The 26,150-nt window shown below is 40.5% G+C and overlaps 1 protein-coding gene across 5 annotated transcripts in view; it reads left to right on the forward strand.

Moving 5' to 3' along the window:
• hdac10 (histone deacetylase 10) overlaps positions 1-26,150 on the forward strand; it is a 50,814-nt gene that overhangs the window by 2,212 nt on the left and 22,452 nt on the right. For all 5 annotated transcript variants that reach the window (XM_068059171.1, XM_068059172.1, XM_068059169.1 and 2 more), the window contains exons 2-15: positions 4,679-4,745; positions 6,755-6,889; positions 9,199-9,295; positions 11,165-11,262; positions 11,364-11,468; positions 11,548-11,616; positions 11,943-12,069; positions 15,278-15,343; positions 15,452-15,511; positions 16,002-16,091; positions 18,231-18,337; positions 19,117-19,184; positions 23,919-24,198; positions 25,239-25,329. In XM_068059171.1, coding sequence (XP_067915272.1) covers positions 4,681-4,745; positions 6,755-6,889; positions 9,199-9,295; positions 11,165-11,262; positions 11,364-11,468; positions 11,548-11,616; positions 11,943-12,069; positions 15,278-15,343; positions 15,452-15,511; positions 16,002-16,091; positions 18,231-18,337; positions 19,117-19,184; positions 23,919-24,198; positions 25,239-25,329 — 1,458 coding nt within the window. In that variant the 5' untranslated portion in view covers positions 4,679-4,680. The remainder of the gene's footprint in view (positions 1-4,678; positions 4,746-6,754; positions 6,890-9,198; positions 9,296-11,164; positions 11,263-11,363; positions 11,469-11,547; positions 11,617-11,942; positions 12,070-15,277; positions 15,344-15,451; positions 15,512-16,001; positions 16,092-18,230; positions 18,338-19,116; positions 19,185-23,918; positions 24,199-25,238; positions 25,330-26,150) is intronic.

Below are 26,150 nucleotides of genomic sequence, written 5' to 3' on the forward strand. Positions count from 1 at the left end.
CAAATGACTACTGGCAACACCTATGCAGTCATATTCAGCTGGCCTCTGACATCGGAAACATCAGAGGAATGTATGATGGCATTAAGAGAGCTTTTGCGCCAACCATCAAGAAAATCGCCCCCCCTCCCTCAAATCTAAATCAGGGGACACAATCACTGACCAACGCAGGCAAATGGGCCGCTGGGTGGAGCACTACCTAGAACTGCACTCCAGGGAAAATGTTGTCACTGAGACTGCCCTCATTGCAGCCCAGTCTCTGCCAGTCATGGATGAGCTGGACGTACAGTCAACAAAATCGGAACTCAGTGATGCCATTGATTCTCTAGCCAGCGGAAATGCCCCTGGGAAGGACGGCATTACCCCTGAAATAATCAAGAGTGCCAAGCCTGCTATACTTTCAGCACTCTATGAACTGCTTTGCCTGTGCTGGGATGAGGGAGCAGTACCACAGGACATGCACGATGCCAATATCATCACCCTCTATAAGAACAAGGGTGACCATGGTGACTGCAACAACTACCGTGGAATCTCCCTGCTCAGCATAGTGGGGAAAGTCTTCGCTCGGGTCACTTTAAACAGGCTCCAGAAGCTGGCTGAGCGTGTCTACCCTGAGGCACAGTGTGGCTTTCGAGCAGAGAGATCCACCATTGACATGCTCTTCTTCCTTCGCGAGCTGCAGGAGAAATGCCACGAACAACAGATGCCCCTCTATGCTGCTTTCATAGATCTCACAAAAGCGTTTGACCTCGTCAGCAGACGTGGTCTCTTCAGACTACTAGAAATGATCGGATGTCCACCAAAGCTACGAAGTATCATCACCTCATTCCATGACAATATGAAAGGCACAATTCAGCATAGCGGCGCCTCATCAGACCCCTTTCCTATCCTGAGAGGCGTGAAACAGGGCTGTGTTCTCGTACCTACACTGTTTGGGATCATCTCCCTGCTGCTTTCACATGCGTTCAAGTCTTCTGAAGAAGGAATTTTCCTCCACACCAGATCAGGTGGCAGTTTGTTCAACCTTGCCCGTCTAAGAGTGAAGGCCAAAGTATGGAAAGTCCTCATCAGGGAACTCCTCTTTGCTGACGATGCTACATTAACATCTCACACTGAAGAGTGTTTGCAGAGACTCATCGACAGGATTGCAGCTGCCTGCAATGAATTTGGCCTAACCATCAGCCTCAAGAAAACAAAAATTCATAGGACAGGACATCAGAAATGCTCCATCCATCAATATCGGCGACCATGCTCTGGAAGTGATTCAAGAGTTCACCTACCTAGGCTCAACTATCACCAGTAACCTGTCTCTCGATGCAGAAATCAACAAGCGCTTGGGAAAGGCTTCCACTGCTATGTCCAGACCGGCCAAGAGAGTGTGGGAAAATGACGCACTGACACGGAACACAAAAGTCCGAGTGTATCAAGCCTTTGTCCTCAGTACCTTGCTCTACGGCAGCGAGGCCTGGACAACGTATGTCAGCCAAGAGAGTAGTCTCAATTCATTCCATGTTCGCTGCCTCCGGAGAATCCTTGGCATCAGGTGGCAGGACCGTATCTCCAACACAGAAGTCCTCGAGGCGGCCAACATCCCCAGCATATACACCCTACTGAGCCAGCGGCGCTTGAGATGGCTTGGCCAAGTGAGCCGCATGGAAGATGGCAGGATCCCCAAGGACACCTTGTCCAGCGAGATCGTCACTGGTATCAGACCCACTGGCCGTCCATGTCTCCGCTTTAAAGACGTCTGCAAATGTGACATGAAGTCCTGTGACATTGATCACAAGTTGTGGGAGTCAGTTGCCAGTGATCGCCAGAGTTGGCGGACAGCCATAAAGACGGGGCTAAAGTGTGGCGAGTCGCAGAGACGCAGCAGTTGGCAGCAAAAAAGACAAGCGCAGGGGGAGAGCCAACTGTGTAACAGTCCCGACAACCAATTTTATCTTCAGCACCTGTGGAGGAGTCTGTCACTCTAGAATTGGCATTTATAGCCACTCCAGACGCTGGTTCACAAACCACTGACCACCTCCAGGCGCTTACCCATTGTCTCTCGAGACAAGGAGGCCAAAGAAGATGATTGACAACACGAATGGCCATACAGAGCACATATTTTCAATTGTGTGTCCAATGAAGATAGAGCAGGACGAGATATTGATTCCTGGTTAGGTTGATGAAATGAGTACTGGAACTTGGTTGAAGAGAGATGGCACATGTTTAGGTGAGGTATGGTGGAATTGTGGCCCATTAAGAGGGTTAATTTGTTAATGGCTTTCTGCAGATTACTTGGGCTGGAAATATTATTTAAAAGTTCAGAGTTGTTAAGGGGACAGCATTTGCCACACTGTAGGAAGCCCACTGTATTATTTGAAATCTGATAAAAGAGATTAGAATCATAGAATGTTTCCGGCACAGAAAGAGGCCACTTGGCCCATCGTGTCTGCGCCGGCTGCAAATCAAGCCACCGAGTCTAATCCCATCTTCCAGCATTTGGTCCGTGGCCCTGCAGGTTACGGCATTTGTGCATCGCCAGACACCTTTTAAATGAGTTGTGGGTTTCTGCTTCTCTGACCCTTTCAGGCAGTGAGTTCCAGACCCCCGCCACCCTCTGGGTAAAAAGAAATTTCCTCATCTCCCCTCTAATCTTTCTACCAATCATTTTAAATCTACGCCCCCTCATCATTGACCTCCCTTCTAAGGTAAATAGGCCCTTCACAATTTTGTACATTTCAATCAAATCTCCCCTTAGCCTACTCCGTTCCAAGGAGAATAACCCCAGCCTATTAAATCTTTCCTCATAGCTGCATTTTTCCAGTCCCGGCAACATCCTTATAGATCTCTGTACCCTCTCTCGTGCATTACATCCTTTCTGTAATGCACACAGCACTAAGGTTGTAGCCTAACTAATGACTTATACAGTTCCAGCATAACCTCCCTGCTCTTATATGCTATACCTCAGCTAATAAAGGAAAAGATTCCCTCTGCCTTCTTAACTACCTTATTGACCTGTCCTGCTACCTTCAGAGATCTGTGGACATTCACTCCAATATCCCTCACTTCCTCTACACCTCTCAGTATTCTCCCATTAATAGTGTATTCTTTTGGCTTGTTTCACTTACCCGTATGCATCACCTCACACTTGGCCGGGTTGAATTCTATTTGCCACTTTTCTGCCCTCCTAACCAGCCCATGGATATCTTTCTGCAGCCTACAGCTATCCTTTTTGCTATCTACCACACAGCCAATCTTTGTGTCATCTACAAACTTCTTGATCGTGCACCCTACATTTACGTCCGAATCGTTAATATATACCACAAAGCAGGGGACCCAGTACTGAGCCCTGTGGAATGCCACTGTGAACAGCCCCCTGGTAGCACAAAAACTCCCGTCAACAATTACCCTTTGTTTCCTGCCACTGAGCCAATTTTGTATCCACCTTGCTACAGTTTCCTGGATCCCATGGGCTTTTATTTTTTTAACCAGTCTGCATGTGGTATCTGGTCAAAAACCGTGCTAAAATCCATGTAAACCACATCAACTGCACTACCCTCATCAATCTTCCTTGTTACTACTTCAAAAAATTTGATCAAGTTAGTTGGACAAGATCTTCCCTTGACAAATCCATGCTGACTATCCTTGATTAATCTGTGCCCTTCTAAGTGACAGTTTATTCTGTCTCTCAGAATTGATTCCAATAATTTGCCCACTACTGAGGTTAGACTGATTTGGCCTGTAATTATTCGGTCTATCCCTCACTCCCTTTTTAAACAGAGGTACAACGTTAGCAGTCCTCCGGCACCACACCTGTATCCTTTGAGAACTGGAAAATGATGGACAGACCTCTGCAATTTCCTCTCTTCTTTCAACAACCTAAGATACATTTTATCCAGCCCTGGTGATTCAGCAACTTTCAAACATGCTAATCCCATTAATACTTCTTCTCCCCCTATGTTTATCACAACCAATACTTCACACCCCTCTTCCTTCACTACAATATCTATATCATCCCCCTCTTTTGTAAAAACAGACGCAAAGCATTCAATAAGAACCATACCAACATCTTCTGCCACTACACGTAGGTTACCTTTTTGGTCTTTTATGGGCCCTACTCTTTCCTTAGTTATCCTCTTGCTCTAATGTATTGATAAAACGTCTTTGGGTTCACCTTAATTTCGCTTGCCAATATTCTTTCATGTCCTCTCTTAGGTTTCCTAATTTCCTTTTTGATTTCATCCCTCCATTTTCTATACTCCGCTTGACTTTCTGCAGTATTGAGTTCTCTGTTTTTCTGCCTTATCTTACCCGGTAAGCTCCTTGACATCCATGGGGCTCTAGATTCGCCGTCCCACCAGAATGCCAGTAACAAAATAAGGTTAGAGTTGAACCATCAAAGCTAACCGGGGTGGGGGAAGAAAAATAAAACACAAAATTGCAGCTCCCGTTGTCTCAATCCTGAATTGCTGTGTTTGAGACAGACGGAAGCAGTACTTTCCTTCTTCCGCACTTGGTGTTTGAAAAGAAATCTTCCAAGTTGTTACTGAAGCAATTGAAATATCAAAAATTCTGCTGTTATCTATTCAAACTGGTCATTGAATATGCTTTAAAGCTAAAATTGGTTTATTTTGGAGTTAAGTAACACTAAATTTGGTTGCTTATACAGAACAATGTATTTTTTATTCTTCAGTCATGGCTTCAAGAACCGGGTTGATCTACAATGAACAAATGATGAGCTACAGGCTGCTATGGGATTAGTAAGTACTGTATTAGGTTATGTTGTCTTTATAAAGCAGTTAGTTCTTTTGTTATTTCATGGAGGTTTCTATGGAGTACTTTAAATATTGAAACATAATTTGCAATTCTTGAGCTCCCAGACAAAACATCCTTCTCCAGTGCTTCTCCACTGTTGTCCAACTGGTGGGACTGCACTCGTCTGGTTCTATTCTTACCCAGCTAATCGTAGCCAGAGTATCACTTTAAAATGGTTTCTCTTCCTGCACCATTGCCTCTTGTGTCCCCCAAGGATCTATCCGTGGCCCCTCCTATTTCTCGTCTGCATGTTGGCCCTTGATATTGTCCGAAAATACAGCACACATGATGACGACACCCAGCTCTAACTTGCCACCAACTCCCTTGACTCGTCCACTGTTGCTAAATTATCAGGCTGCTTATCCAACATCCAGGATTGGATAAGCAGAAATTTAATCCAATTAGATATTGGGAAGACTGAAGTCATTGTTTTTGATCCCTGCTCCAAGTTCTGTTCTCTAGCTACTGACTCCATCCCTCTCTCTGGCAACTGTCTGAGACTAAACCAGATTGTTCACAACCATAAAGTCATATTTGACCCCAAGATGAGCTTCCGATCATACATCTATGCCATTGCTAAGACCGCCTGTTTCCATCTCTGTAATATCACCTGACTCTGCCCCTGTTTCAGCTCATCTGCTGAAATCCTCACTCATGCCTTTCTTACTTCTAGACTTGACTATTCCAGTGTACTCCTGGCTGGTGTCTCAGATTTTTATCCTCAGTAAACTTGAGGTCATCCGAAACTCTGCTGCCAAATCTTACTCGCACCAAATCCTATCACCCCTGTGCTGGCTGACCTATGTTGGCTCCCGGTCAAGCAATGCCTCGTTGCTTTTTAAAAAAAAATTCTTATCTTTGTTTTCAAACCCCTCCAAGGTCTCACCTCTCCCCATCTGTGTAATCTCCTCTCGCCCCACAACCCTCAGATACCTATGCTCATCCAATTTTGGCCTCTTGAGCACCCCTGATTTTAATTGCTCCATTATTTGTGGTCATGCCTTCAGCTGCCTAGGCTCTAAGGTCTGGAATTCTCTCCCTAAACCTCTCTGCCTCTCTTCCTTTTAAAATGCTCCTTAAAATCTACCTCTTTGACAAACTTTTGTTTGTCTGCCCTAATGTCGCCTGATGTGGCTCGGTGTCTAATTTGCTTTATAATTCTCCCGTGAAGTGCTTTGGGATCTAGTATTATATTAAAGACGCTCTATAAATATAAGTTGTTTAATCTAATGACTCAAACAAGCACTTATAATTTGAAATTGGTTTTTAAGATGAAAGTGTGTAAATTATTAGCTGAATAACCAGCAGGATATTCCCCTACAAGGAAGAAAATTCGAGATCAGCCACCTAGTTGCTGTTGTGCATCTAATAGCCATCTTTCGATCAGCATTGATGGTGGGATTTAATTCTGATGTATTAACTCTTGGCAAAGGAGGTAAAAATGGAAATCTGCCCCTTCCCCAATAAAGATAATTAGATTCTACCAAATTAGGCCAATAGAGCAAGTGAACAAGGATAAAGTATGATAAACATGGTATCCAACAAGTCTGAAATGATTTTTTTGAAGTACTTCACTCTTATATTTGGGTATAGAACACCTTTCAGCAACCAAAATATTTTATTCAACACTCCCAGATCAGATATAGACATGTCAGAACAAAGTAAAGTTACTTCTATATTGTTCCACCAACCTAACTAAACCTTGTTTTTTGGTTAACCTGCTATGTTACTGTGACATTTGCATTTTCCAGACCAGCTATCCTCGTGACGCCTGTGAGTGAGATAATGACATTTTCTACCCAAATTATGGTGTACTGGGAGTCCAGCGCCACAAGAAAATGGTCAAAATTGCTGGAACTAATTTCTATGTAGGATTCTACAGCTGGCAAATAGAGAACTTTTTGTGATCCTTTACAATAATCTTGGTAACACTCTCTTTTTGGATGCATTTTAGCCCTGTTTGCAGCGTTGAAATACCAGAGCGACTGTCCACGTCCTATGAGAAACTGAAATATTATGGTCTTGTGGAAAGATGTATCCCACTATCTGTTCGAGAAGCCGTCGAAGAGGAAATTATGTTGGTTCACAGGTTGTACCTACATTTATACTTAAGTACTGTTCTAAACTGTTGTGTACATTACCCCCTTTTCTTGGAGTGAAAGGCTGGGTAGCAGGCCATTTCCCTTATCTCTGTGTATGCTGCTATCATTCCTAAGGATATTTAAATTGACTTATCATGCAATTACTTCTCCCCCTTTTTATTGTGGATGAACAGCCAGTTTCTTATTTGCATTTCTCTCTCATAGTACAGATGAGCCCAAGAACTTGCTGTGTAGAAATTTGTTCTGCAAATTTCTGAAGTCACACATTGGGGGACCACATGCTGTGCCTTCATGCCACCCATTTTATGTACATTTTTAAAACCGTACAGCACAGTAAAAATACTGTTGTTTCACATCATTATTTTATTTTTATTCGAGAGTATGGAACCCTAACACTGCAGTAACATTTCGACATCAAAGACTGCTAAAAATGCTATAAATTAATGCCTAATTTATATTATGATTTGCAGACTGGACTGTTTTGTGTTCTTGTATTCTGCTTTGCATTTAAGAGTATAGTTACTTCAGTGTCTTTTGAGGAGATTTATGCTACTTTTCTCTACGTCTGTTTTTCCTCAATAATATGCACATCTCTAATTTTACTCCAAATAGTTTCAGGTTTTGGATTTCATATACCTTTCTGTTTTGCTTAGTTTCCCCTCTTGATGTACTATTTAAATCTGAGTGCTATTGTTCCTTGGCTTTAATCTAACTTTCAATCTTTTTTTTAAACTTTTGAATTATGTTGATTTTAACCGTTGATTCAGTGCATCAAAAAATGATTCCAGGTGCACAGAAAGCTTACAAACAGCAACCAGCAAAATACTTCTGGTCAAATGTAGTCTTTTTCTTACATAGGACAATACGTAGAAAGAGGGGAGCTTGGGTGCTCTTATTTTAGGTTTAGTAAGTGGATTATCATTTAATACTGAAATAGATAACCTGTTACATGATGGAAAATATGTATATACTGTTACAACCAGGTGAGAAAAGTGTCTAGGGGTCCCTTTTAGCCTTCACCTGGTCTTATTGTAACAGGGTTTGTTTTTAAAAATACTATGTTTAGAACTCCCCACCCCCGCCCCCCCAACCCCCCACCTCCACCTTGGTGAATCCTTGTTCACCACTTACCAATTATAAGGCAAAGAAATGAGCATAAAATATGCTTTCTTGGGTTTAAAGAAGAAAAGTGAAATTTATTATACCTTAAACTTAAACTCTAATACAGTAAACACCTACAGATACACGCCGCGTCGCACGCTAGCATGCATATGCGATACGCACATGCAAATAGGGACAGAAGAGAGCAGAAGAAAAATAAAGTAGAGGTTTGAGGCAATATCAGATGAGTTTCTTGTTTACTGTGCTTAGAGTTCACTGTAGTCCTTTTGTAAGTAGTCTTGCTTTTTGTTGGGGCCCAGTTTTCTTCTTAAACCTCGTTCACTGTAGGAGACTTTTCTCTCTTGGGGTTCACGTGTCTTCAATGGGTCTTCAGTTCCGTGAGAAAGAGATGGGAGCAGACAGGAGAGAGATGTTCTCAGTCCAGGAGCAAACAGCTTTGAGTTTCAAACACTGTGGCAAGTTCAAATTCAAACAGCCAGTTTGTCATGTGACTAAACTGGTCTGACCAGGTCTTCTGTGTATTGGAGAAGCAGGGACTGGGTCCTTTGTTCCAACACTGTCCGCCAGCATGCAAAAAAGGTCTTTCCGGCGAGGGGCCCGGCAATTCCCCATGAAAGGCCCTCTCTTCTTCCAAGTGACATCTTTTAAGTTTTTAATGTTCATGTGGTGAAATAATGTGTGCCTTGTTCTTGGCAGGTGGGGGCCTGCATGACAATATTATAAAATTAAAGTAATGTTCTTATGAAGAAAACATTGCACTAAGTTTTGGGGCATGAGTTAGTGCCTCAGTAAATGTAGAATCATAGAATGGTGACATGTTTAAATCAGTTTTCTTTAGTGACACTGTAATTTGGATCTTCTAACCATTTCCAATAAACTTGAATTCAACAAATGCTAATTTGCATCTATAATAAATGACCAGCTTTGAAGCATTGGGGTATGCCTAGCCAGATGCAGGTAGCACAGTTCTGCCAGTGCCACTTTATAAGTTGTTCCAGGGATATGTCTGCCTTATCTTGCCAACCCAGTCAAGGTCAGAAACTTTAACCCACATCCTCCCATTCTGATGCAGCCATTGGTAAGCCAACATACTGTGCCACTGAATGCCTAACAATTTTTAATTTGTTAAACTGATGTTTGAGCTAGATCCCATTTAAGTGTTTTCTTTCTTTAGCCTGGATTACATTGAAGCTGTGAAATCTACTGCATCTATGAATGTTGAAGAGTTGAAGACCTTTTCATACAATTATAATGACGTATATTTTCACCCTGTAAGTAAAATTACACTTGCAACAAAATGTTTTGCTCTCTTCATTGGTATCCAGTAAAAAAAAAAATCATGTTTTTCTATTTCCTTTACTTTGTCAGTTTTATTGCATTGTCAACACTTTCATTTGTGTTGGACTTGGTGGGTTCAAGACTCTACTCGGGACTGGTCACATAATTTAAAATGTCTCCAACTTATGGCCTGCATTTTGGATCTGCGCCACAAACTTGGGTAATCAACACACAGAGCTCCTGTTCCTTTGGACAATTTTTGGCCGCTGTAGTTCTAGATTTTTAAATACAGGGCCAATGGGTTGATGAAGATTGCTTTCTGATGGATGAAAAAAGAATTGATTGAACAACATATATTTTCATTAGTAGAAACCTGAGGGGCTATGAAGATAAAACATTTGAATACTCCTGATCTAGGTTGATACTTCCTCACTGCTCTAACTGAAGTTCTTTTTTTATCAGATGTTGTCTCTCAGATGAGATGTTAAACTGAGACCCAAACCCAATCTGCCTTTTCACGGAGTAGGGAGATTTTCTGGTCCTTTTTAATGTTCTAACCTCAACCAACAGACTATGAAAAATAAATTACCTGGCTAACTCATTTGTAGTTTGTGGGATCTTGATGTGACAGATTGGCTGCACAATTTACCTAGATAGCAGGGATTCAAAACTAATAAAAGCAAAATACTGCAGATGCTGGAAATCTGAAATAAAAACAAAAAATGCTGGAAATACTCAGCAGGTTTGGCAGCATCTGTGGAGAGAGAGACAAAGTTAACATTTCAGGTAAGTGACCCTTCATCAGTTCTGAAACGTTAACTCTGCTTCTCTCTCCACAGATGCTGCCAGACCTGCTGAGTATTCCCAGCATTTTTTGTTTTTATTTCAAAAGTAATTTGTTCCTTGTGAAGTGCTTTAGTATATTCTGAGGACATGATAAGGGGCTATATAAATGTTTTTAAAATGTTGCTGTATATCCTCACTCCATTAAATGAGAAGTCTTGAAAATAGGAATGTTCTGTTTGGATAATATATACACCAGCCTTCTTGATTACTTCAAATTAAGCATTTGATATTTTATTTCTTATACATGTCCGAGATGAATGAAAAGTTTCAACTAGACATTGTATTATCAATGCAAAAAATGTTTGTATTAGCAATAATTTTAAAAACAGGAAGGTCCAGCATTTGATTTCTGGCCTGTTTGTACCGAGTTCATCTTATTCAGGGCAGAGGTGCCACAACTGGCGTAGCATTTCTGGGCTTAAGAAAAATATAGGTCATCTAAGGTCCCTTTTGTGATAGTTATCCTGTGTCCCTCTTCTCCAAGAGTGCTAACAAGTGAGTACAGGGTCGTAGACAATCAGGCAACTTGCTGATGGTCACTGTCTGCGTCTACACATAAAGAATAACTACTTGTATGAGGTTGTGGAGGGTGATTGGGTCAGTACCAAAGCATGAGTTACTACATTCAGGAGAGGGAAGAAGAAAATGCTGCAATTATGTGAACTGTAGAACTAACCTTGGAAGTCTGCTGCGCAGGAGGAAGGCAGTCAGTCTATCGTGACTGTGTGGTTCTGTACCAGAGCAATCCAAAACTAATTTCACCAATGCAATTAATCAGCATTTAAAATGTGTCTAAAAACTCAATCCACAAAAATATAGACAAAGTAAACATGAAGCATTTGTTAGTGATTGCTAGAAAATATTTGAGAATTTATTAAACAGATAAACTGTTAGACAGCAGCTGAATTGGTTGCCCACAAAGTTGTTTTGTACATTAATTGCTGAGTTTTTCATCAAATCAGTTTTGTGCTATGTCTTGGCTTTATTGCTAGTTTTAAAAATCTCCTTTTGTTTAGAACTCTTACCACTGTGCCAAAGTTTCTCTGGGAGCAACTCTGCAACTTGTTGATGCAGTGATGTTGGGCAAAGTAAGAAATGGGATGGCATTGGTCAGGTACAAGATCATTTCATATTTATGCTGTTCATTGATTTCATGCAGTGTACTTTGTTTTTTTTTACATATGCGAAGTTTATTTTTTGTTTTCCCCTTCCCAGACCTCCAGGTCACCATAGCCAGAAGAGTGAAGCCTGTGGATTTTGTCTCTTTAATAACATAGCAATAGCAGCAAAGTATGCCAAAAAAACATATGGAACAAAGAGGTGGAGTTCTTTTTTTTTAAATTAGTAAACCAGGTTTGTTTCAGTTATGGTGACCATAGCTTGCATTGTTCTCGTCCAGGATTCTGATAGTTGATTGGGATGTACATCATGGCCAAGGAACTCAGTACACGTTTGAGGAGGATCCCAGGTTGGTACAGTTTGATTTGTATTTTTACAGAAACAGAATAGATATTAACATTTGCAATCATCTCGAGAGAAATCTATCTTGAACATGTGGTTTTGTTATAGTTCTTATCATAGAGAAGTGATCTAAATTTCTGTATGAATTTGGCTCTTCCAATATCTGTGTTGGCAAAGGTCTGAACCGGCTCACTCACTGGTATCTCTTGAATTAGTTGGCTTCACCTGGGATGGCAATAGGCATGCTGCAATTCATCTTGGGATCCCAGAAGGATAGAGGTTTTTAATGTTCTTTTATACAAGAGGTATTTTAATGGCTTTGGTTTTTTTCAGTGTACTGTACTTCTCATGGCATCGTTATGAACACCAGCAGTACTGGCCCGGTTTAAAGGACTCTGACTACGATGCTGTTGGGAAAGGCAAAGGGACAGGATTCAACGTAAATGTTCCATGGAACAAGGTTTTTTTAAATTTTTTGATCTTAAATAACCATCTTGGTGCTGGTATTCCTTAGAAGCAACAGTGCAGCAGGGGTCATTTTGCCTGTCACATTTGTGCTGGTGGTAGCTTTTCAACTGGAGTTTTCTTCCTTGTCCTCTTTCCCTGTATCCTTTTTAAATTAATTCCAGTCTTGCCTATCTAATCATAGCCAGAGCATTTTCAACAATGGTTTCTCTTCCCACTGCACTGTTATCTCAGGGGTTTTCCAAAGACCTAAACTTAGCACCCTGCTATTTCTCATCCATATGTTGTCCCTCATCAACATCATCTGAAGGCAAAGCATTAGGTTCCCCATGTATACTGAAAACATCCAGCTTTACCTCTCCGCTATCTTTCTCAATTCCTCCCCTGTCTTTTTTTTATTCATTCATGGGATGTGGGCGACGCTGGCCAGGCCAGCATTTATTGCCCATCCCTAATTGCCCTTGAGAAGGTGGTGGTGAGCTGCCTTCTTGAACTGCTGCAGTCCATTTGGGGTAGGTATACCCACAGTGCTGTTAGGAGGGGAGTTCCAGGATTTTGACCCAGTGACAGTGAAGGAACGGCGATATAGTTCCAAGTCAGGATGGTGTGAGACTTGGAGGGGAACTTGCAGGTGGTGGTGTTCCCATGCATTTGCTGCCCTTGTCCTTCTAGGTGGTAGAGGTCACGGGTTTGGAAGGTGCTGTCTAAGGAGCCTTGGTGCATTGCTGCAGTGCATCTTGTGGATGGTACACACTGCTGCCACTGTGCGTCGGTGGTGGAGGGAGTGAATGTTTGTAGATGGGGTGCCAATCAAGCGGGCTGCTTTGTCCTGGATGGTGTTGAGCTTCTTGAGTGTTGTTGGAGCTGCACCCATCCAGGCAAGTGGAGAGTATTCCATCACACTCCTGACTTGTGCCTTGTAGATTGTGGACAGGCTTTGGGGAGTCAGGAGGTGAGTTACTTGCCTCAGGATTCCTAGCCTCTGACCTGCTCTTGTAGCCACGGTATTTATATGGCTACTCCAGTTCAGTTTCTGGTCAATGGTAACCCCTAGGATGTTGCTAGTGGGAGATTCAGCGATGGTAATGCTGTTGAATGTCAAGGGGAGATGGTTAGGTTCTCTCTTGTTGGAGATGGTCATTGCCTGGCACTTGTGTGGCACGAATGTTACTTGCCACTTATCAGCCCAAGCCTGGATATTGTCCAGGTCTTGCTGCATTTCTACGCTGACTGCTTCAGTATCTGAGGAGTCACAAATGGTGCTGAACATTGTGCAATCATCCGCGAACATCCCCACTTCTGACCTTCTGATTGAAGGAAGGTCATTGATGAAGCAGCTGAAGATGGTTGGGCCTAGGACATTACCCTGAGGAACTCCTGCAGTGACGTCCTGGAGCTCAGATGATTGACCTCCAACAACCACAACCATCTTGCTTTGCGCTAGGTATGACTCCAGCCGGCGGAGGGTTTTCCCCCTGATTCTGTATTGTCAGCCTGCTTCTTTGACATCCATTTCTGGATAAGCTGCAATAACCTCTAGTTAAACAGAGGGAAGACCAATATTATTGTATTCAACCTCTGGTAAAAACTCTGCCACTGGTATCATTACTTTTCCGACCGCTGTCTTGGTTTGAAGCTGACTGTTCTGAACTTCAGCATCCTATTTGACTCAAAGCTGACCATATTTGTCACCTTGTGATTTGACTCAACTGTTTCAGTGGTCTTCTGGATAGCCTCCCATTCTCCATGAAATTCATCTGATCCAAAATCCTACAACCTGTATTCTAGCCACATCAAGTCCTGCTCACCCACCATCTCAGTGCTCCCTGACCTACATTGAACCCAGTCCCCAGTCGTTGAAATCTCTTCATGGCCTATCCCCTTCCCTGTCTCTATTATCCTCCAGCCCTACCACCCTTGAAAACTCTGACCTCCTGTGCATCCCCTGCCCCACTCCCTTCACCCCACCATTGGCACCTGCGTCTTCAGACATCGAGACCACAAGATTTGGAAATCCCTCCCAAAACTCCTTCTCTTTGCTTTGTCACCTGTCCTAAACTCCTTTGGCTTGATGCCATTTTATGTCTGATTACACTTCGATGAAGTGACTTCAAGTTTTTCTATGTTAAAGGTGCTATATAAATACGTTAATAAATTCCCTTTTAAATTGTTATCTCTGCTTCAGTGGCCACTTGTGATAAAACTTTCCGTGTTCAGGTAGCCCTCTGTATAAACTTCTACTTTCGTTATTCTTGTAATAACCTGAGTCTGTACCCTCTTGTTAGAGGTCCACAATCAGTGGAAACAATTCTTGCTACCTAAAATGGGGTGCACAGAGTTGCATGCAGCATTGCAACTGCAGTCTAACCCATATCTTATACAAATTCAACCTCACTTCCTTGTTCTAATGTTTAAGATATTGGATGAGTAAGCCAATGATCATGAATTCAGTTCCACCATAGCATGATAATTTATAGGCTGTTACCAAAAAAATGGATCATTGTAAAAACATAACTGGTTCACTAATGCCCGTCGGGGAAGGGAATCTGCATGGTCTAGCTAACGTGCGACTCTGATCTAACACTACATGGCTGTTACCTAATCCCTCAAGGCAGTTTAGGGGTGCACAGTAAATTTCTTGCCAGTGTCCTCCACATTGCAAGAACAAGTTATAGTATGTACACCCCCATGTTTCTCTGCTCTATTAAGAACCTTTCCATTTAGGAGATACTTTTCACTGTTCTCTTTCCCAGAACATACTAAATCACATTTCTCTGTATTGAACTACATCTGTCCATTCCATTAATCTGCCTTGTGTTCTCCTCCTATCTTCTGTATTCTTCCTCCTAATTTGATGCCAGCAGGGCTTGGTAATATTGATGAGAATTAGTTCTTCACCATATGTGGGCCATTAGTCTATCTCATTGTAAGAAATTCTGCTTCTCTGGACTTTGTTGTGGTAGAAAAATGTCATTTGATCTGATGAGATTATTTTCTATACCCCATTCAGATGAAGTATCAATCATGTCTGATCATTTGGAATTTAACTCCTACAATGTTAAAATTTTTTAACTACTTAATCTCATCTAGTTATTCCTGATTTACTTTCTTTTCCTTTTTCCCTACTGTGGTGATGCCCTGTCTTTGGATCTTTACATACATTTCTCAATTTGAATAATTTTTTTAAAATTCATTTATAACAGGCTGGAATGGAAAATGCTGACTATTTGACAGCTTTCCTCTACATTTTACTTCCTATGGCTTATGAGGTAATTTGTGTTGCACTTGACCATCTAATACTTGTATTATGGTCCATTTTATTGGACTTATTTGTTTCTATATGCTGTTAATAAATTATTTCATCACTGTTATTGCAGTTCAATCCGGAATTGATTCTAGTTTCAGCTGGATATGATACTGCAATTGGAGATCCTGAGGTATGTTTTAATTGAGATTACACATCCTCCACCATTAAATGGACATGATTGTTACTCATTTTTAAATTTGATCAAGATGAAGCTTTTTGTAGGTGGTCTTAATCAATTTTAATTTTCTTTTTACATTACTGTCTACTTATTTATAAATCTAAATAATAAGCCATTCTTCTATTGTTCTTCCTTACTAGCACCCAGCAGTATCTGTGAAATATGCAACTATCTGCTAAATGGAGTCAAATGTTTTTTCTTTTGTTTCAAAACAATCATACTTTGTAACTGAACAATGCTTAAACCAGATGCAATTCAATAGGTGTTTTAGCTAAAATTACGACATAACTATGTGAACAATTTATGAATGGTGAAACATTCAAAGGCAACTTCTTCACAGTAAAACTAGTTATATTCTGGAAAGTATCTTCAAAATGTCCAAGTGCTCTGGCCACGAGAATATTGTTAGCACAATTTGCCAATTTGCTCTGTTATCCTCTAGGGTGAAATGTGTGCTACGCCTGAGTGTTTTGCTCATCTGACTCAATTACTGATGCCGCTAGCTAATGGGAAGCTCTGTGTTGTTTTAGAGGTAACTACATTTTCTCTCAGATTATGCATTCTATTACTGAACATTTTGTCAAATTGTTTGAACATTGTGTATGAAAATTGGTGTATGTTTGTGTAGGTAATTTTGGACCTATTGTTGTGCATACACTAAAACCAAACATATGGTTGCTACTCAATATCCAGATGGCACACAAACGTTGTGACGGTGCAGTTTATTCACAATGTTTCACAGTAGATTAGAACACAATGAAGGGATTTTGTTGGACTTTCTCTGTCTTGATGTCTGATACTGACTTTTTATGACTAGCATTAAACTGCTCAAAGTATGTAGTTTCCCTCTGGCATTAAAAATAGACTTCAGGAAAGCATAAATGTGTATTCAGCTTTAGACCACATCTTTTCACCTTTCTCAGTTCTGTGGAATTGTAGTTCATTAAGGTTTAGTCATTTATCACAGTCTGTCACCTTGATATTAGTAGTTTCATTTCTTTGGGTTATGGATTTAAGCCCCACACCTGAATTTAGCTCAAAACCTATTTCAGTATATTGCTGAGGGAGTGCTGCAATATCTGAGGTGCTGCCTTTCAGATGAGATATTAGCTTGAGGTCCAATCTGCCTATTTAAGTGGATGCTAAAGATAACTATAGTGCTTTTAAGTTTCAAAACTGTAGCTGATGGAAAACACAATGTCCTTCTGTTAGTTGAAAATGTAAACTGCCAGAATTATTTCAGCAGCAGACGACACCGAATCTTTTGTGGACATTGCTGGCTGCTGCTGATTGCCCAGCTCTGTTCTTGGCCAACATCCAATAGAGAATAGTAATTGGTGGAAATATAAATGGGGGAAGAGTGGTGGTGGTATGCTATCAAAAGTGTCTTAAAATTAATTGAGAAAAGAGTGGAGACTGCACAGTTGAATGGTGGGATGTAGATTTGAGTTTGTGGCACACTACACACTGTTTCCTGTCATTGCTGAGTCCCATTGGCAACTGATATTTGAGCTTGTTTGGTAGCAGCAAGGAGGCAGTTTCTGTACCCTGGATTGTGATTGATGTGGATTAATCGAAACATTAACAGGAGAAAGGATAAAAACTCCCAGAATGACAATTATAGGAGAGAAGGTCACTGATGATGCATTCAGTGACTCTTTTTTGTGTTCAGCTGCTAAAAGCTGTAGATAAAAATAACACTCATGCTTCAAAGGGTATGCAAGACTAAGGCACGTGATATTGCAAACCACAGTGACATGATTTGCCAGATTCAGTATTTTTAATGATGTCAGTACTTTCTATACTAGGAAATTCCAATCTTGTTATTACAGAAAATGACTCATTTAAATTTTGTTTGGATTTTAAAAACTTATTAAATGCATTAAACTGCCATGCATTTAAAACATATGGTGTTCCCATCCTCATTCCTATTTTCTTCCAGCTCTCTCTGTGCTGTGAAACATTCCTCATTTGAGATAATGGGCAAAAGACCTACTCCTTTGCTGTTTAACAATGCTGCTCTATGTAACCAACCATGGGGAGTCGCATAGTGTTCAGTCTTTTTGCCATCATCTCTGCCTAAAATACAGAGGTTAAGAGCTCTACTTGCAAGGAACCAATGGTGCAAACTTACATCCAATGGTACAGCAAGCTGCAACTCGTCATGTTTTTGCCATGCGCAAAGTATAGTACCATACTGCTTGATCTGCATTTTCCTGCATATTTTAATGCCCTGTAAATTGGGGAAAGAATAGCAAATTTTATATCCTATTCTCTCCAATTATAATCTCTATTTTCAATGTTGTCTGTACACATAGTTTGAAACCTTGCCATCTTGGGACTCTGAACTATTTTGCCTGTTCTTAAAAAAAAAAGCTTTATCCATTATAAATTAAACTAAATACAGTACCTGAATTAATTTGTAGTGGAGACATTTTAACTGTATGAAAAAACTATACAGAAATAAAACTGATGTGACTTACCTTTCAAAAGTATCTATATTATTAACTAAAATTCAATACTGTTACTTGGATAATATTGATGTGGCTTTTGTTGAGGCTCATGTTAGTTGAAAGGCTGGTCAGGGATCTTTGTGAGGCTATGTTTGCAAAGGAAAATCTATCATATTTATTCTCCACGAGTCCTTATAACTTTAAGGGATTGTTTTCAGGGAGGATACAACCTACGTTCTCTTTCAGAGTCTGTCTGCATGACTGTCCGAGTATTACTGGGAGACCCTGTGCCTCAGTTGATTGGTCAAATGGTACCATGCATAAGGTATTTAGTCAATATATTTTTCTGTTTCTATTTTGTTATGTTTCTCAGTTTGTATCCAATTTCCACAAATGCTATGTGGACAGCAAAGAAATATAAATGATATGTAATTAATTGAATTATTGGTAAACTTTGCATTTTACGTTTCTCATGATTATTTTACTTAAACGGCGGCTATTTACATACTTAATGCTATTTGGCCCTTAGCTATTCGGAATTACTAAACATTTTGCTGTATTTGAGAAACTGAATTGCCTATGGGGGGGGGGGAAATGTAAAGTCTGACTTCAGTGCCACACTGTATCCAAATAAGTTTTAGTTCTTCATCCTAAAGGTTTTCTCCCAGTTCCAGTAAAAAAAAAAATAGACTGCGTTTTTGAACAACTTTGTGAGGGAAGTGCACAAAGTGTGGTGTTGCATTAATATTTTGGTGTTAATAAAATTGAGTTTTAATTTCCGCATATTATGATTTTGATGGAATTAATGTAACAATGTGAAATAATTGGACATGATTCAAAGTTAAGTAGTAAGTGAGGAATGAGATGAGAGCATTTTAAAAACAAGACCGACAACCAGCTCGGGAGGGTTGCCATCCCTGTAGGGTTTAGTTGTATCTGGGAGATGACTGCTAATATTGCTCTATTTACACAGATTTCCGATCTAGAAGCCCAGCTATGTTGTATAGCATAGTGATAGGGAATTGTGGTCACAGTGCATTTACATTTTGGATATCAAACATCGAAGAGCACATTATTGTGATTTTTATTATTTTGTCCCAACAGTGCCATGGAAACTATTCAGAACGTGAGAGCTGTACATCAGCCATACTGGAATTATTTTAAGAATCAAGGTAAAAATTTTCACCTTGTATAAAATTCTTTGTGCAGGTATTTAAAAATAGACTTCTTTAGGGTTATATTTGTTGGAGGAATTTTAGATTCATGCTAGTGAAGGGCCTCAGTGCTCAGGAAAGAAACTTGTCAGTCATTCTCATAGTAAGTATAGTAGCCAAATGGCGTATAAAACTGTCCTTAATGTGCCTCAACAAATATGCAGTAACTCCAACTAAAAGATAGCGCTGTTTATTGCACCACTGAATTTTTCTAGTTCTAGAAATCTTTAAAATCTGAAGACTAAATTTCCTGCCTGTTCAGAATAAACGGCTATAAAATCCAGCCTTTGAGTGAGAATTTATTGTGTCTTATGTTAGAGGCAATTTTATGCCATGACTCTCAATTTTTAGGCACTGGGTTAACTCTAGACTCTCTTTCATGTAAAGTCCTTCTATCATGCTGAGAGAAGATGGTTTCATCCCATGAATTTGCATTGATTTCAAACCTACATGAGTTCATTATAAGGGACTTGCCAACCACAGAAGGGAGCTATAAGAAAATAAAACTTCAGAAAAATTTGACTAGGTAGTCAAAATGATCTGTATAAACATTTACATGGTGACTATAATTATAATGTTTAGCTGAATAATGGTAAACTGACGCTAGTTGAGATTAGGAGTGGCAAAAGAACACTGAACCATCCATTTTCTGGTTTCCAGTTCTTTTTCGTGCCAGTTGCCTAAAACTGTATGGTATATTCAAATATTAAATTAATGAAATGTGTGATCTTAGTGACTTTTCTCATCAGTAACAGTGAAACGATGCAGAAAGATTATTTCAAAATTAAATTCACAATGTTTCCTGTGTCTTTTTATTAATGGTACTAATGTGGTTGGTACTGCTCACAATGTTCCTCCTAAGTTGCAAATGTGTCATCCTACACATTCATCCTTCTTCTTCTACCTCACTATCAATAGCAAGGTTCATCAGTCTTTCCCATGAGCTCAGGTTTTTTTTTCCTTCTACAATCTCCAGGCTTTTTAAAACCCAAACCTAGCATCAATTAACTTACTGATTTACCTCATTTTCTATTGGAAAATGGCAAATGTGACACCCTTGTTTAAGAAAGGACATTTCTAGTAACTATAGGCCAGTCAGTTTAACATCAGCAGTGGGTAAGGTTTCAGAACCAATAATGAGAGGGGAAAAAAATCAACAGTCACTTGGAGAGATTTGAGTTAGTTAAGGAGAGCCAGCACAGATTTGTAAAAGGCAGGTCGTGTTTGATTAATTTAATTTAATTTTTTTTGATGAAGAGAATGCAATGGATGTTGTCTATCTGGATTTTAAGAGAGAATTTGACAAAGTAAGTCAACAAAATTTATGCTCATGGAATAAGAGGGTCAGTGTCAGCTTGGATTTAAATAAAATTGCTTAAGGACAGAAAACAGCGAGTCGTGTAAATGGTTGTTTTTCAGACTAGAGGATGGTAGACAGTGGTGTTCCCCAAGGGTCAATGCTAGGACCGCTGCTTTTTTGATATGACTTGGATATTTGGAAGACAGAGTAAAATTTCAGTATTTTGCTGATAAAATTGGAGGTGTGGCAGACAGTGAAAATAATACCAGTTGACTGCGACAGGCCATAGATAGGCTAGCAGAATGAGCAGTCAAGTAGCAGATGAAGTTTAATACAGAGTGTGAGGTGATGGATTTTGGCAAAAGGGATTTGGAGAGGCAATATAGCCTTAATAGCTGAGTTCTAAATAGTATATAGGAACAGAGGGACCTGGGGATTCATGTGCATAGATCTTTGAAGGTGGCAGGACATATTGAGAGAATAGTTAGTAAAGGATATGGGATCTTGATGAAAGGTCACAGACCTGAAATGTTAACTATGCCTCTCTCCACAGATGCTGCCTGACCAGCTGAGTATTTCCAGCACTTTGTTTTTTATTTTATATGGGATCTTGGGCTTCATAAATAGAGATATTTAGTCCAAAAGCAGGGAAGTTATGCTGAACATTTATAAAGCTCTGGTTAGGCCACAACTAGAGTATTGCGTCCAATTCTGGTCCCACTTAGGAACGATGCGAGGGTCCTTGAGAGGGTGCAGAGGAGATTTAACAGAATGGTTCCAGGGAATTTAGCTATAAGGCTAGGTTGGAGAAGTTGGGGTTGTTCTCCTTGGAGCAAAGGAGTATGAGGGAAGATCTGAGAGGTTTACAAGATTGACAGGTTTAGTTAAGTAGACAAAAGCTGTTCCCATTATCTGATGGTACAAGGACTAGAGGACACTGCTTTAAGGTTTTTGGCAAGAGAAAGGGGGGGGGATGTGAGGAAGATCTTTATTCCGCAGCAAGCGGTAATGACCTGGAACCCACTGCCTGTGAGGGTGATGGAAATGGAGATGATCAAATATTTCAAAATGAAATTGGATAGGCACTTGAGAGAAATGAGCTTGCAAGGCTAAAGAGGTAGAATAGGGAATGGGATTGACTGGATTGCACCACAGAGAGCTGGCATAGACCTGATGGGCTGAATGGTCTCCTGTGCCATAATGAGTCTGCTATTCTTTTCAACTTTGGCAATGCCCTGCACTATGGGTCTTGGCCCTTAATCTGGCTACTCAAAGAAAACCTAATTGGCTAAATATTCAGATAAATCAGCTTTAAATTTATACATAGCACATAGGGGAGATCATCTGCCTTGTTTTGGTCAGGGGTGGAAAATGTGCCCAGAAGCTGTTCTACACTCCCTGCTGCTTATCCTGTTGCCAAGGATCTTCCTCCAGAAAGGATGGTGACTGGTGAATATAGACACCCAGATATAAACAGGCATATTTGACTGGGTGTTTGCTGCTGCTGAAATAATATCGCCCTCGTTACCTCTATAGCAGCATTGAATTCAAGGGTACCAGTATATTACTTTTGAATAAAGTCATGATGGGTGGGAGGGCATTTATTAAACAATCCACTCAAAGAACAAAGAAAAATACAGCACAGGAACAGGCCCTTCGGCCCTCCAAGCCTGCGCCAATCCAGATCCTCTACCTAAACATGTCGCCTATTTTCTAAGGGTCTGTATCTCTTTGCTTCCTGCCCATTCATGTATCTGTCTGGATACATCTTAAAAGACGCTATCGTGTTCGCATCTACCACCTCCGCTGGCAACGCGTTCCAGGCACCCACCACCCTCTGCGTAAAGAACTTTCCACGCATATCCCCCCTAAACTTTTCCCCTCTCACTTTGAACTCGTGACCCCTTGTATTTGAATCCCCCACTCTGGGGGAAAAAGCTTCTTGCTATCCACCCTGTCTATACCTCTCATGATTTTGTACACCTCAATCAGATCCCCCCTCAACCTCCGCCTTTCTAATGAAAATAATCCTAATCTACTCAACCTCTCTTCATAGCTAGCGCCCTCCATACCAGGCAACATCCTGGTGAACCTCCTCTGCACCCTCTCCAAAGCATCCACATCCTTTTGGTAATGTGGCGACCAGAACTGCACGCAGTATTCCAAATGTGGCCGAACCAAAGTCCTATATAACTGTAACATGACCTGCCAACTCTTGTACTCAATACCCCGTCCGATGAAGGAAAGCATGCCGTATGCCTTCTTGACCACTCTATTGACCTGCGTTGCCACCTTCAGGGAACAATGGACCTGAACACCCAAATCTCTCTGTACATCAATTTTCCCCAGGACTTTTCCATTTACTGTATAGTTCACTCTTGAATTGGATCTTCCAAAATGCATCACCTCGCATTTACCCTGATTGAACTCCATCTGCCATTTCTCTGCCCAACTCTCCAATCTATCTATATTCTGCTGTATTCTCTGACAGTCCCCTTCACTATCTGCTACTCCACCAATCTTAGTGTCGTCTGCAAACTTGCTAATCAGACCACCTATATTTTCCTCCAAATCATTTATGTATATCACAAACAACAGTGGTCCCAGCACGGATCCCTGTGGAACACCACTGGTCACACGTCTCCATTTTGAGAAACTCCCCTCCACTGCTACTCTCGTTCTCCTGTTGCCCAGCCAGTTCTTTATCCATCTAGCTAGTACACTCTGGATCCCATGCGACTTCACTTTCTCCATCAGCCTACCATGGGGAACCTTATCAAACGCCTTACTGAAGTCCATGTATATGACATCTACAGCCCTTCCCTCATCAATCAACTTTGTCACTTCCTCAAAGAATTCTATTAAGTTGGTAAGACATGACCTTCCCTGCACAAAACCATGTTGCCTATCACTGATAAGCCCATTTTCTTCCAAATGGGAATAGATCCTATCCCTCAGTATCTTCTCCAGCAGCTTCCCTACCACTGACGTCAGGCTCACCGGTCTATAATTACCTGGATTATCCCTGCTACCCTTCTTAAGGGATCCTAAGGGATTGCAATCGATCAGAGGAAAATGATTACATTTAAAACGTAACGAAATACCTAACTTCTCGTCTTTGGCTGTGGAGGTAGATTCATTCTGTTGCTGAAGCAGTAATTCATTTTTAAACTGAATTTTGAAGGTTGGTCTGATTGAGCTCTGATATATAAGGACAGGCAGAATCATGTCCTGCAGTGAAGGTGGGAAATTTTGTCTTGCATCTCAAATATGTACTTTGTTAAGAAATAATGGCTTGTTTCATTCGTCTGGAGATGGTAGGAAAGTGGGCTAAATACAGACTAATTGGTATGGATTATTAACAGGTGTTTCACTTTGCACAATTTCTTCAGGCAGTGTCTTTATTAAAGACCCAAGCACCAAGAAACTGAACCTTGGTATTGAAGAAGATAGTAAGGCTACAACTGTAGACGAGAAGAAAGTGACCATGGTCTCTAACGTGAACCAAGATTTTGATGAGTTCATGGATTCCCACATGAGGAAGGTACTAGTGTTGACTCCCCGTGTAAGAACTGCATTGGCCGATTGTGGAGAAAAGTTGACAAAATTGGATCAATGCCTTCAAGTAGAAGAGAAGAAAATTACCATGGAAGAAGTTGGCATTCTCATCAGGTTGGTTGAATTGCATATGGAACTTGTATTTGTGGAAGCACAGTTCACGGGTAATCCCGGAGGGACTCTGGGAAAACGGGGAAGTGGATTATAACTTGAAATGGAAGTAGTTGGAGAGGGTATGAGGTAATGGTCTTCCCTATGGATTGTTGTCCCAATGGATTTCTAGTTAAGGTCCATAGCTGAGCCATATGGACCAGGTAGGTTTTTTGATTCAGTGCCTGATTTGTGCTGAGTTTGCTGACATCAGTGTGAGGATGAAGGGCGACAATTGAAGTTTTGCATTCCCGGAGTAAGGACTCCAATATTGGCCAGGATTGCCACTTCGGTTAAATGATCCCTACTTCAAGTGTCCAAGTGGAAACAGAATGGAGTCTCGTGTCTTGGTTCACAGATTAAGAATGACCACTTGGCCCAGGTGCTGGAAACTGGTGCATATGAAATAGTATCCCAGCAAGAATTTAATACTTTCAGGAGAGGCAGAGGGAAAATAATAAAATACGTTAAGTGAGAGGGTGAAAAATAGAGGTAGAAAATTTTAAAAAACAATGAAATAGAAATTTGTTGGGTTACTATTTCTGGTTAAAGCAAAGATGAATCTAAATTGAGAGAATGCATCCAAAGACGATTTAAACAGAGTCGGATGAGAAGTTTGAAAGATATCTGATAACCACAACATTTCAAAAAGTCAGTAGCATGATCTAGGAATTACAACCCTGTTAGCTTGGCACCTGTAGTCGAAAAATGGACAATTTATTCTAAAGGAAGCAATTTGAGAATATTTAAAAGGGTAGTAACTGCAAGAGAAGAATATTGTTAAATTAAAATACAACTCTTGTGTCCAATAAACATTTCTACCTGTGCAGAGAAATTACACCATTTTTTGGAGCAACGAAGCAACCTGCATGATGCATCCTAGGTGGAAAAGACTCACTCAGTGATGTATGGGATGATCACTCCTTTAAACTTCTTTCATTATGTCAGCATGAGATTGACCTCCTTTGTGATATCTTGAAATCATTTTTTGAATTTTTCCACAGTGGTGGTGACAGTGTACACCTGAAGGATGAAAATCTTTTACTGTCCCTCGGAAAAATATTTCCACTGATTGATAAAATCACCAAACGGGAGGTAGGTGAAATCTATGCCCTGTTGTGACAGCCAAGTCTATGGCCATGCAGCCATACTGTGGCGAAGATAAGAAATTGCAAATGGTCCTTTTCTCATTCCATGCTTTATATTCTGAATACTAATGAGTTTAGCACCAACATTTTCAAGTTTGTCTAAGTGTTCCGGTGCTTGTATGCATTTAATAAAATTTCTTGTTTTAGACTAAAGAGAGCGTTGATGGTGGAACTCTAGCAGGAGTTGATATCGTGGAGAGAAAATTGGGAGATGGATACAAATTTCCCTAAAAGTCTCTGCAATCTGTGAAGTATAACAATGATTGTGAGGGGGCACTGCATATTTTCTGCACCCTTTAGTAAAAGAGCAAAACTGAACTCCAATCTGAGAACGGAGGACTGTTTAACCTATTTGTGTGACCTCGTAATATTTAATTATGCTTCTGTTTTCAAATTAAATTTAACTATGAAATGAAGCATGTAATGTAATTCACATTGTTTAAAACTTGAGTGCATCAATGGCTACAAAATAATGGGCAACAAAAAGGGGTCAATATCACATTATGTACAGCAGAATAATGTAACAATGTTGTAGGAAGGCTTTAAACTAATGTGGCTTCAGATACAATGAATTGCTTTCAATCACTATTGTATTAGAAAAAATATGCAAGATCAAGAGGAAAAAGAACATGTAGCTTGGCTAGGACATAGGGCAGGCCATGCCAACCCCCAAACAATGAGCTAGGCAGGAAGCTCCAATACTCCATTGCCACTCGTCCAAGGTAGACATCAGTTCTTTTTCTCCTTAACCTTCCATATTTTTTCTTA

The sequence above is a fragment of the Heterodontus francisci genome, chromosome 27, assembly GCF_036365525.1.
Source record: "Heterodontus francisci isolate sHetFra1 chromosome 27, sHetFra1.hap1, whole genome shotgun sequence".
In the NCBI taxonomy this organism is placed as follows: Eukaryota; Metazoa; Chordata; class Chondrichthyes; order Heterodontiformes; family Heterodontidae; genus Heterodontus; species Heterodontus francisci.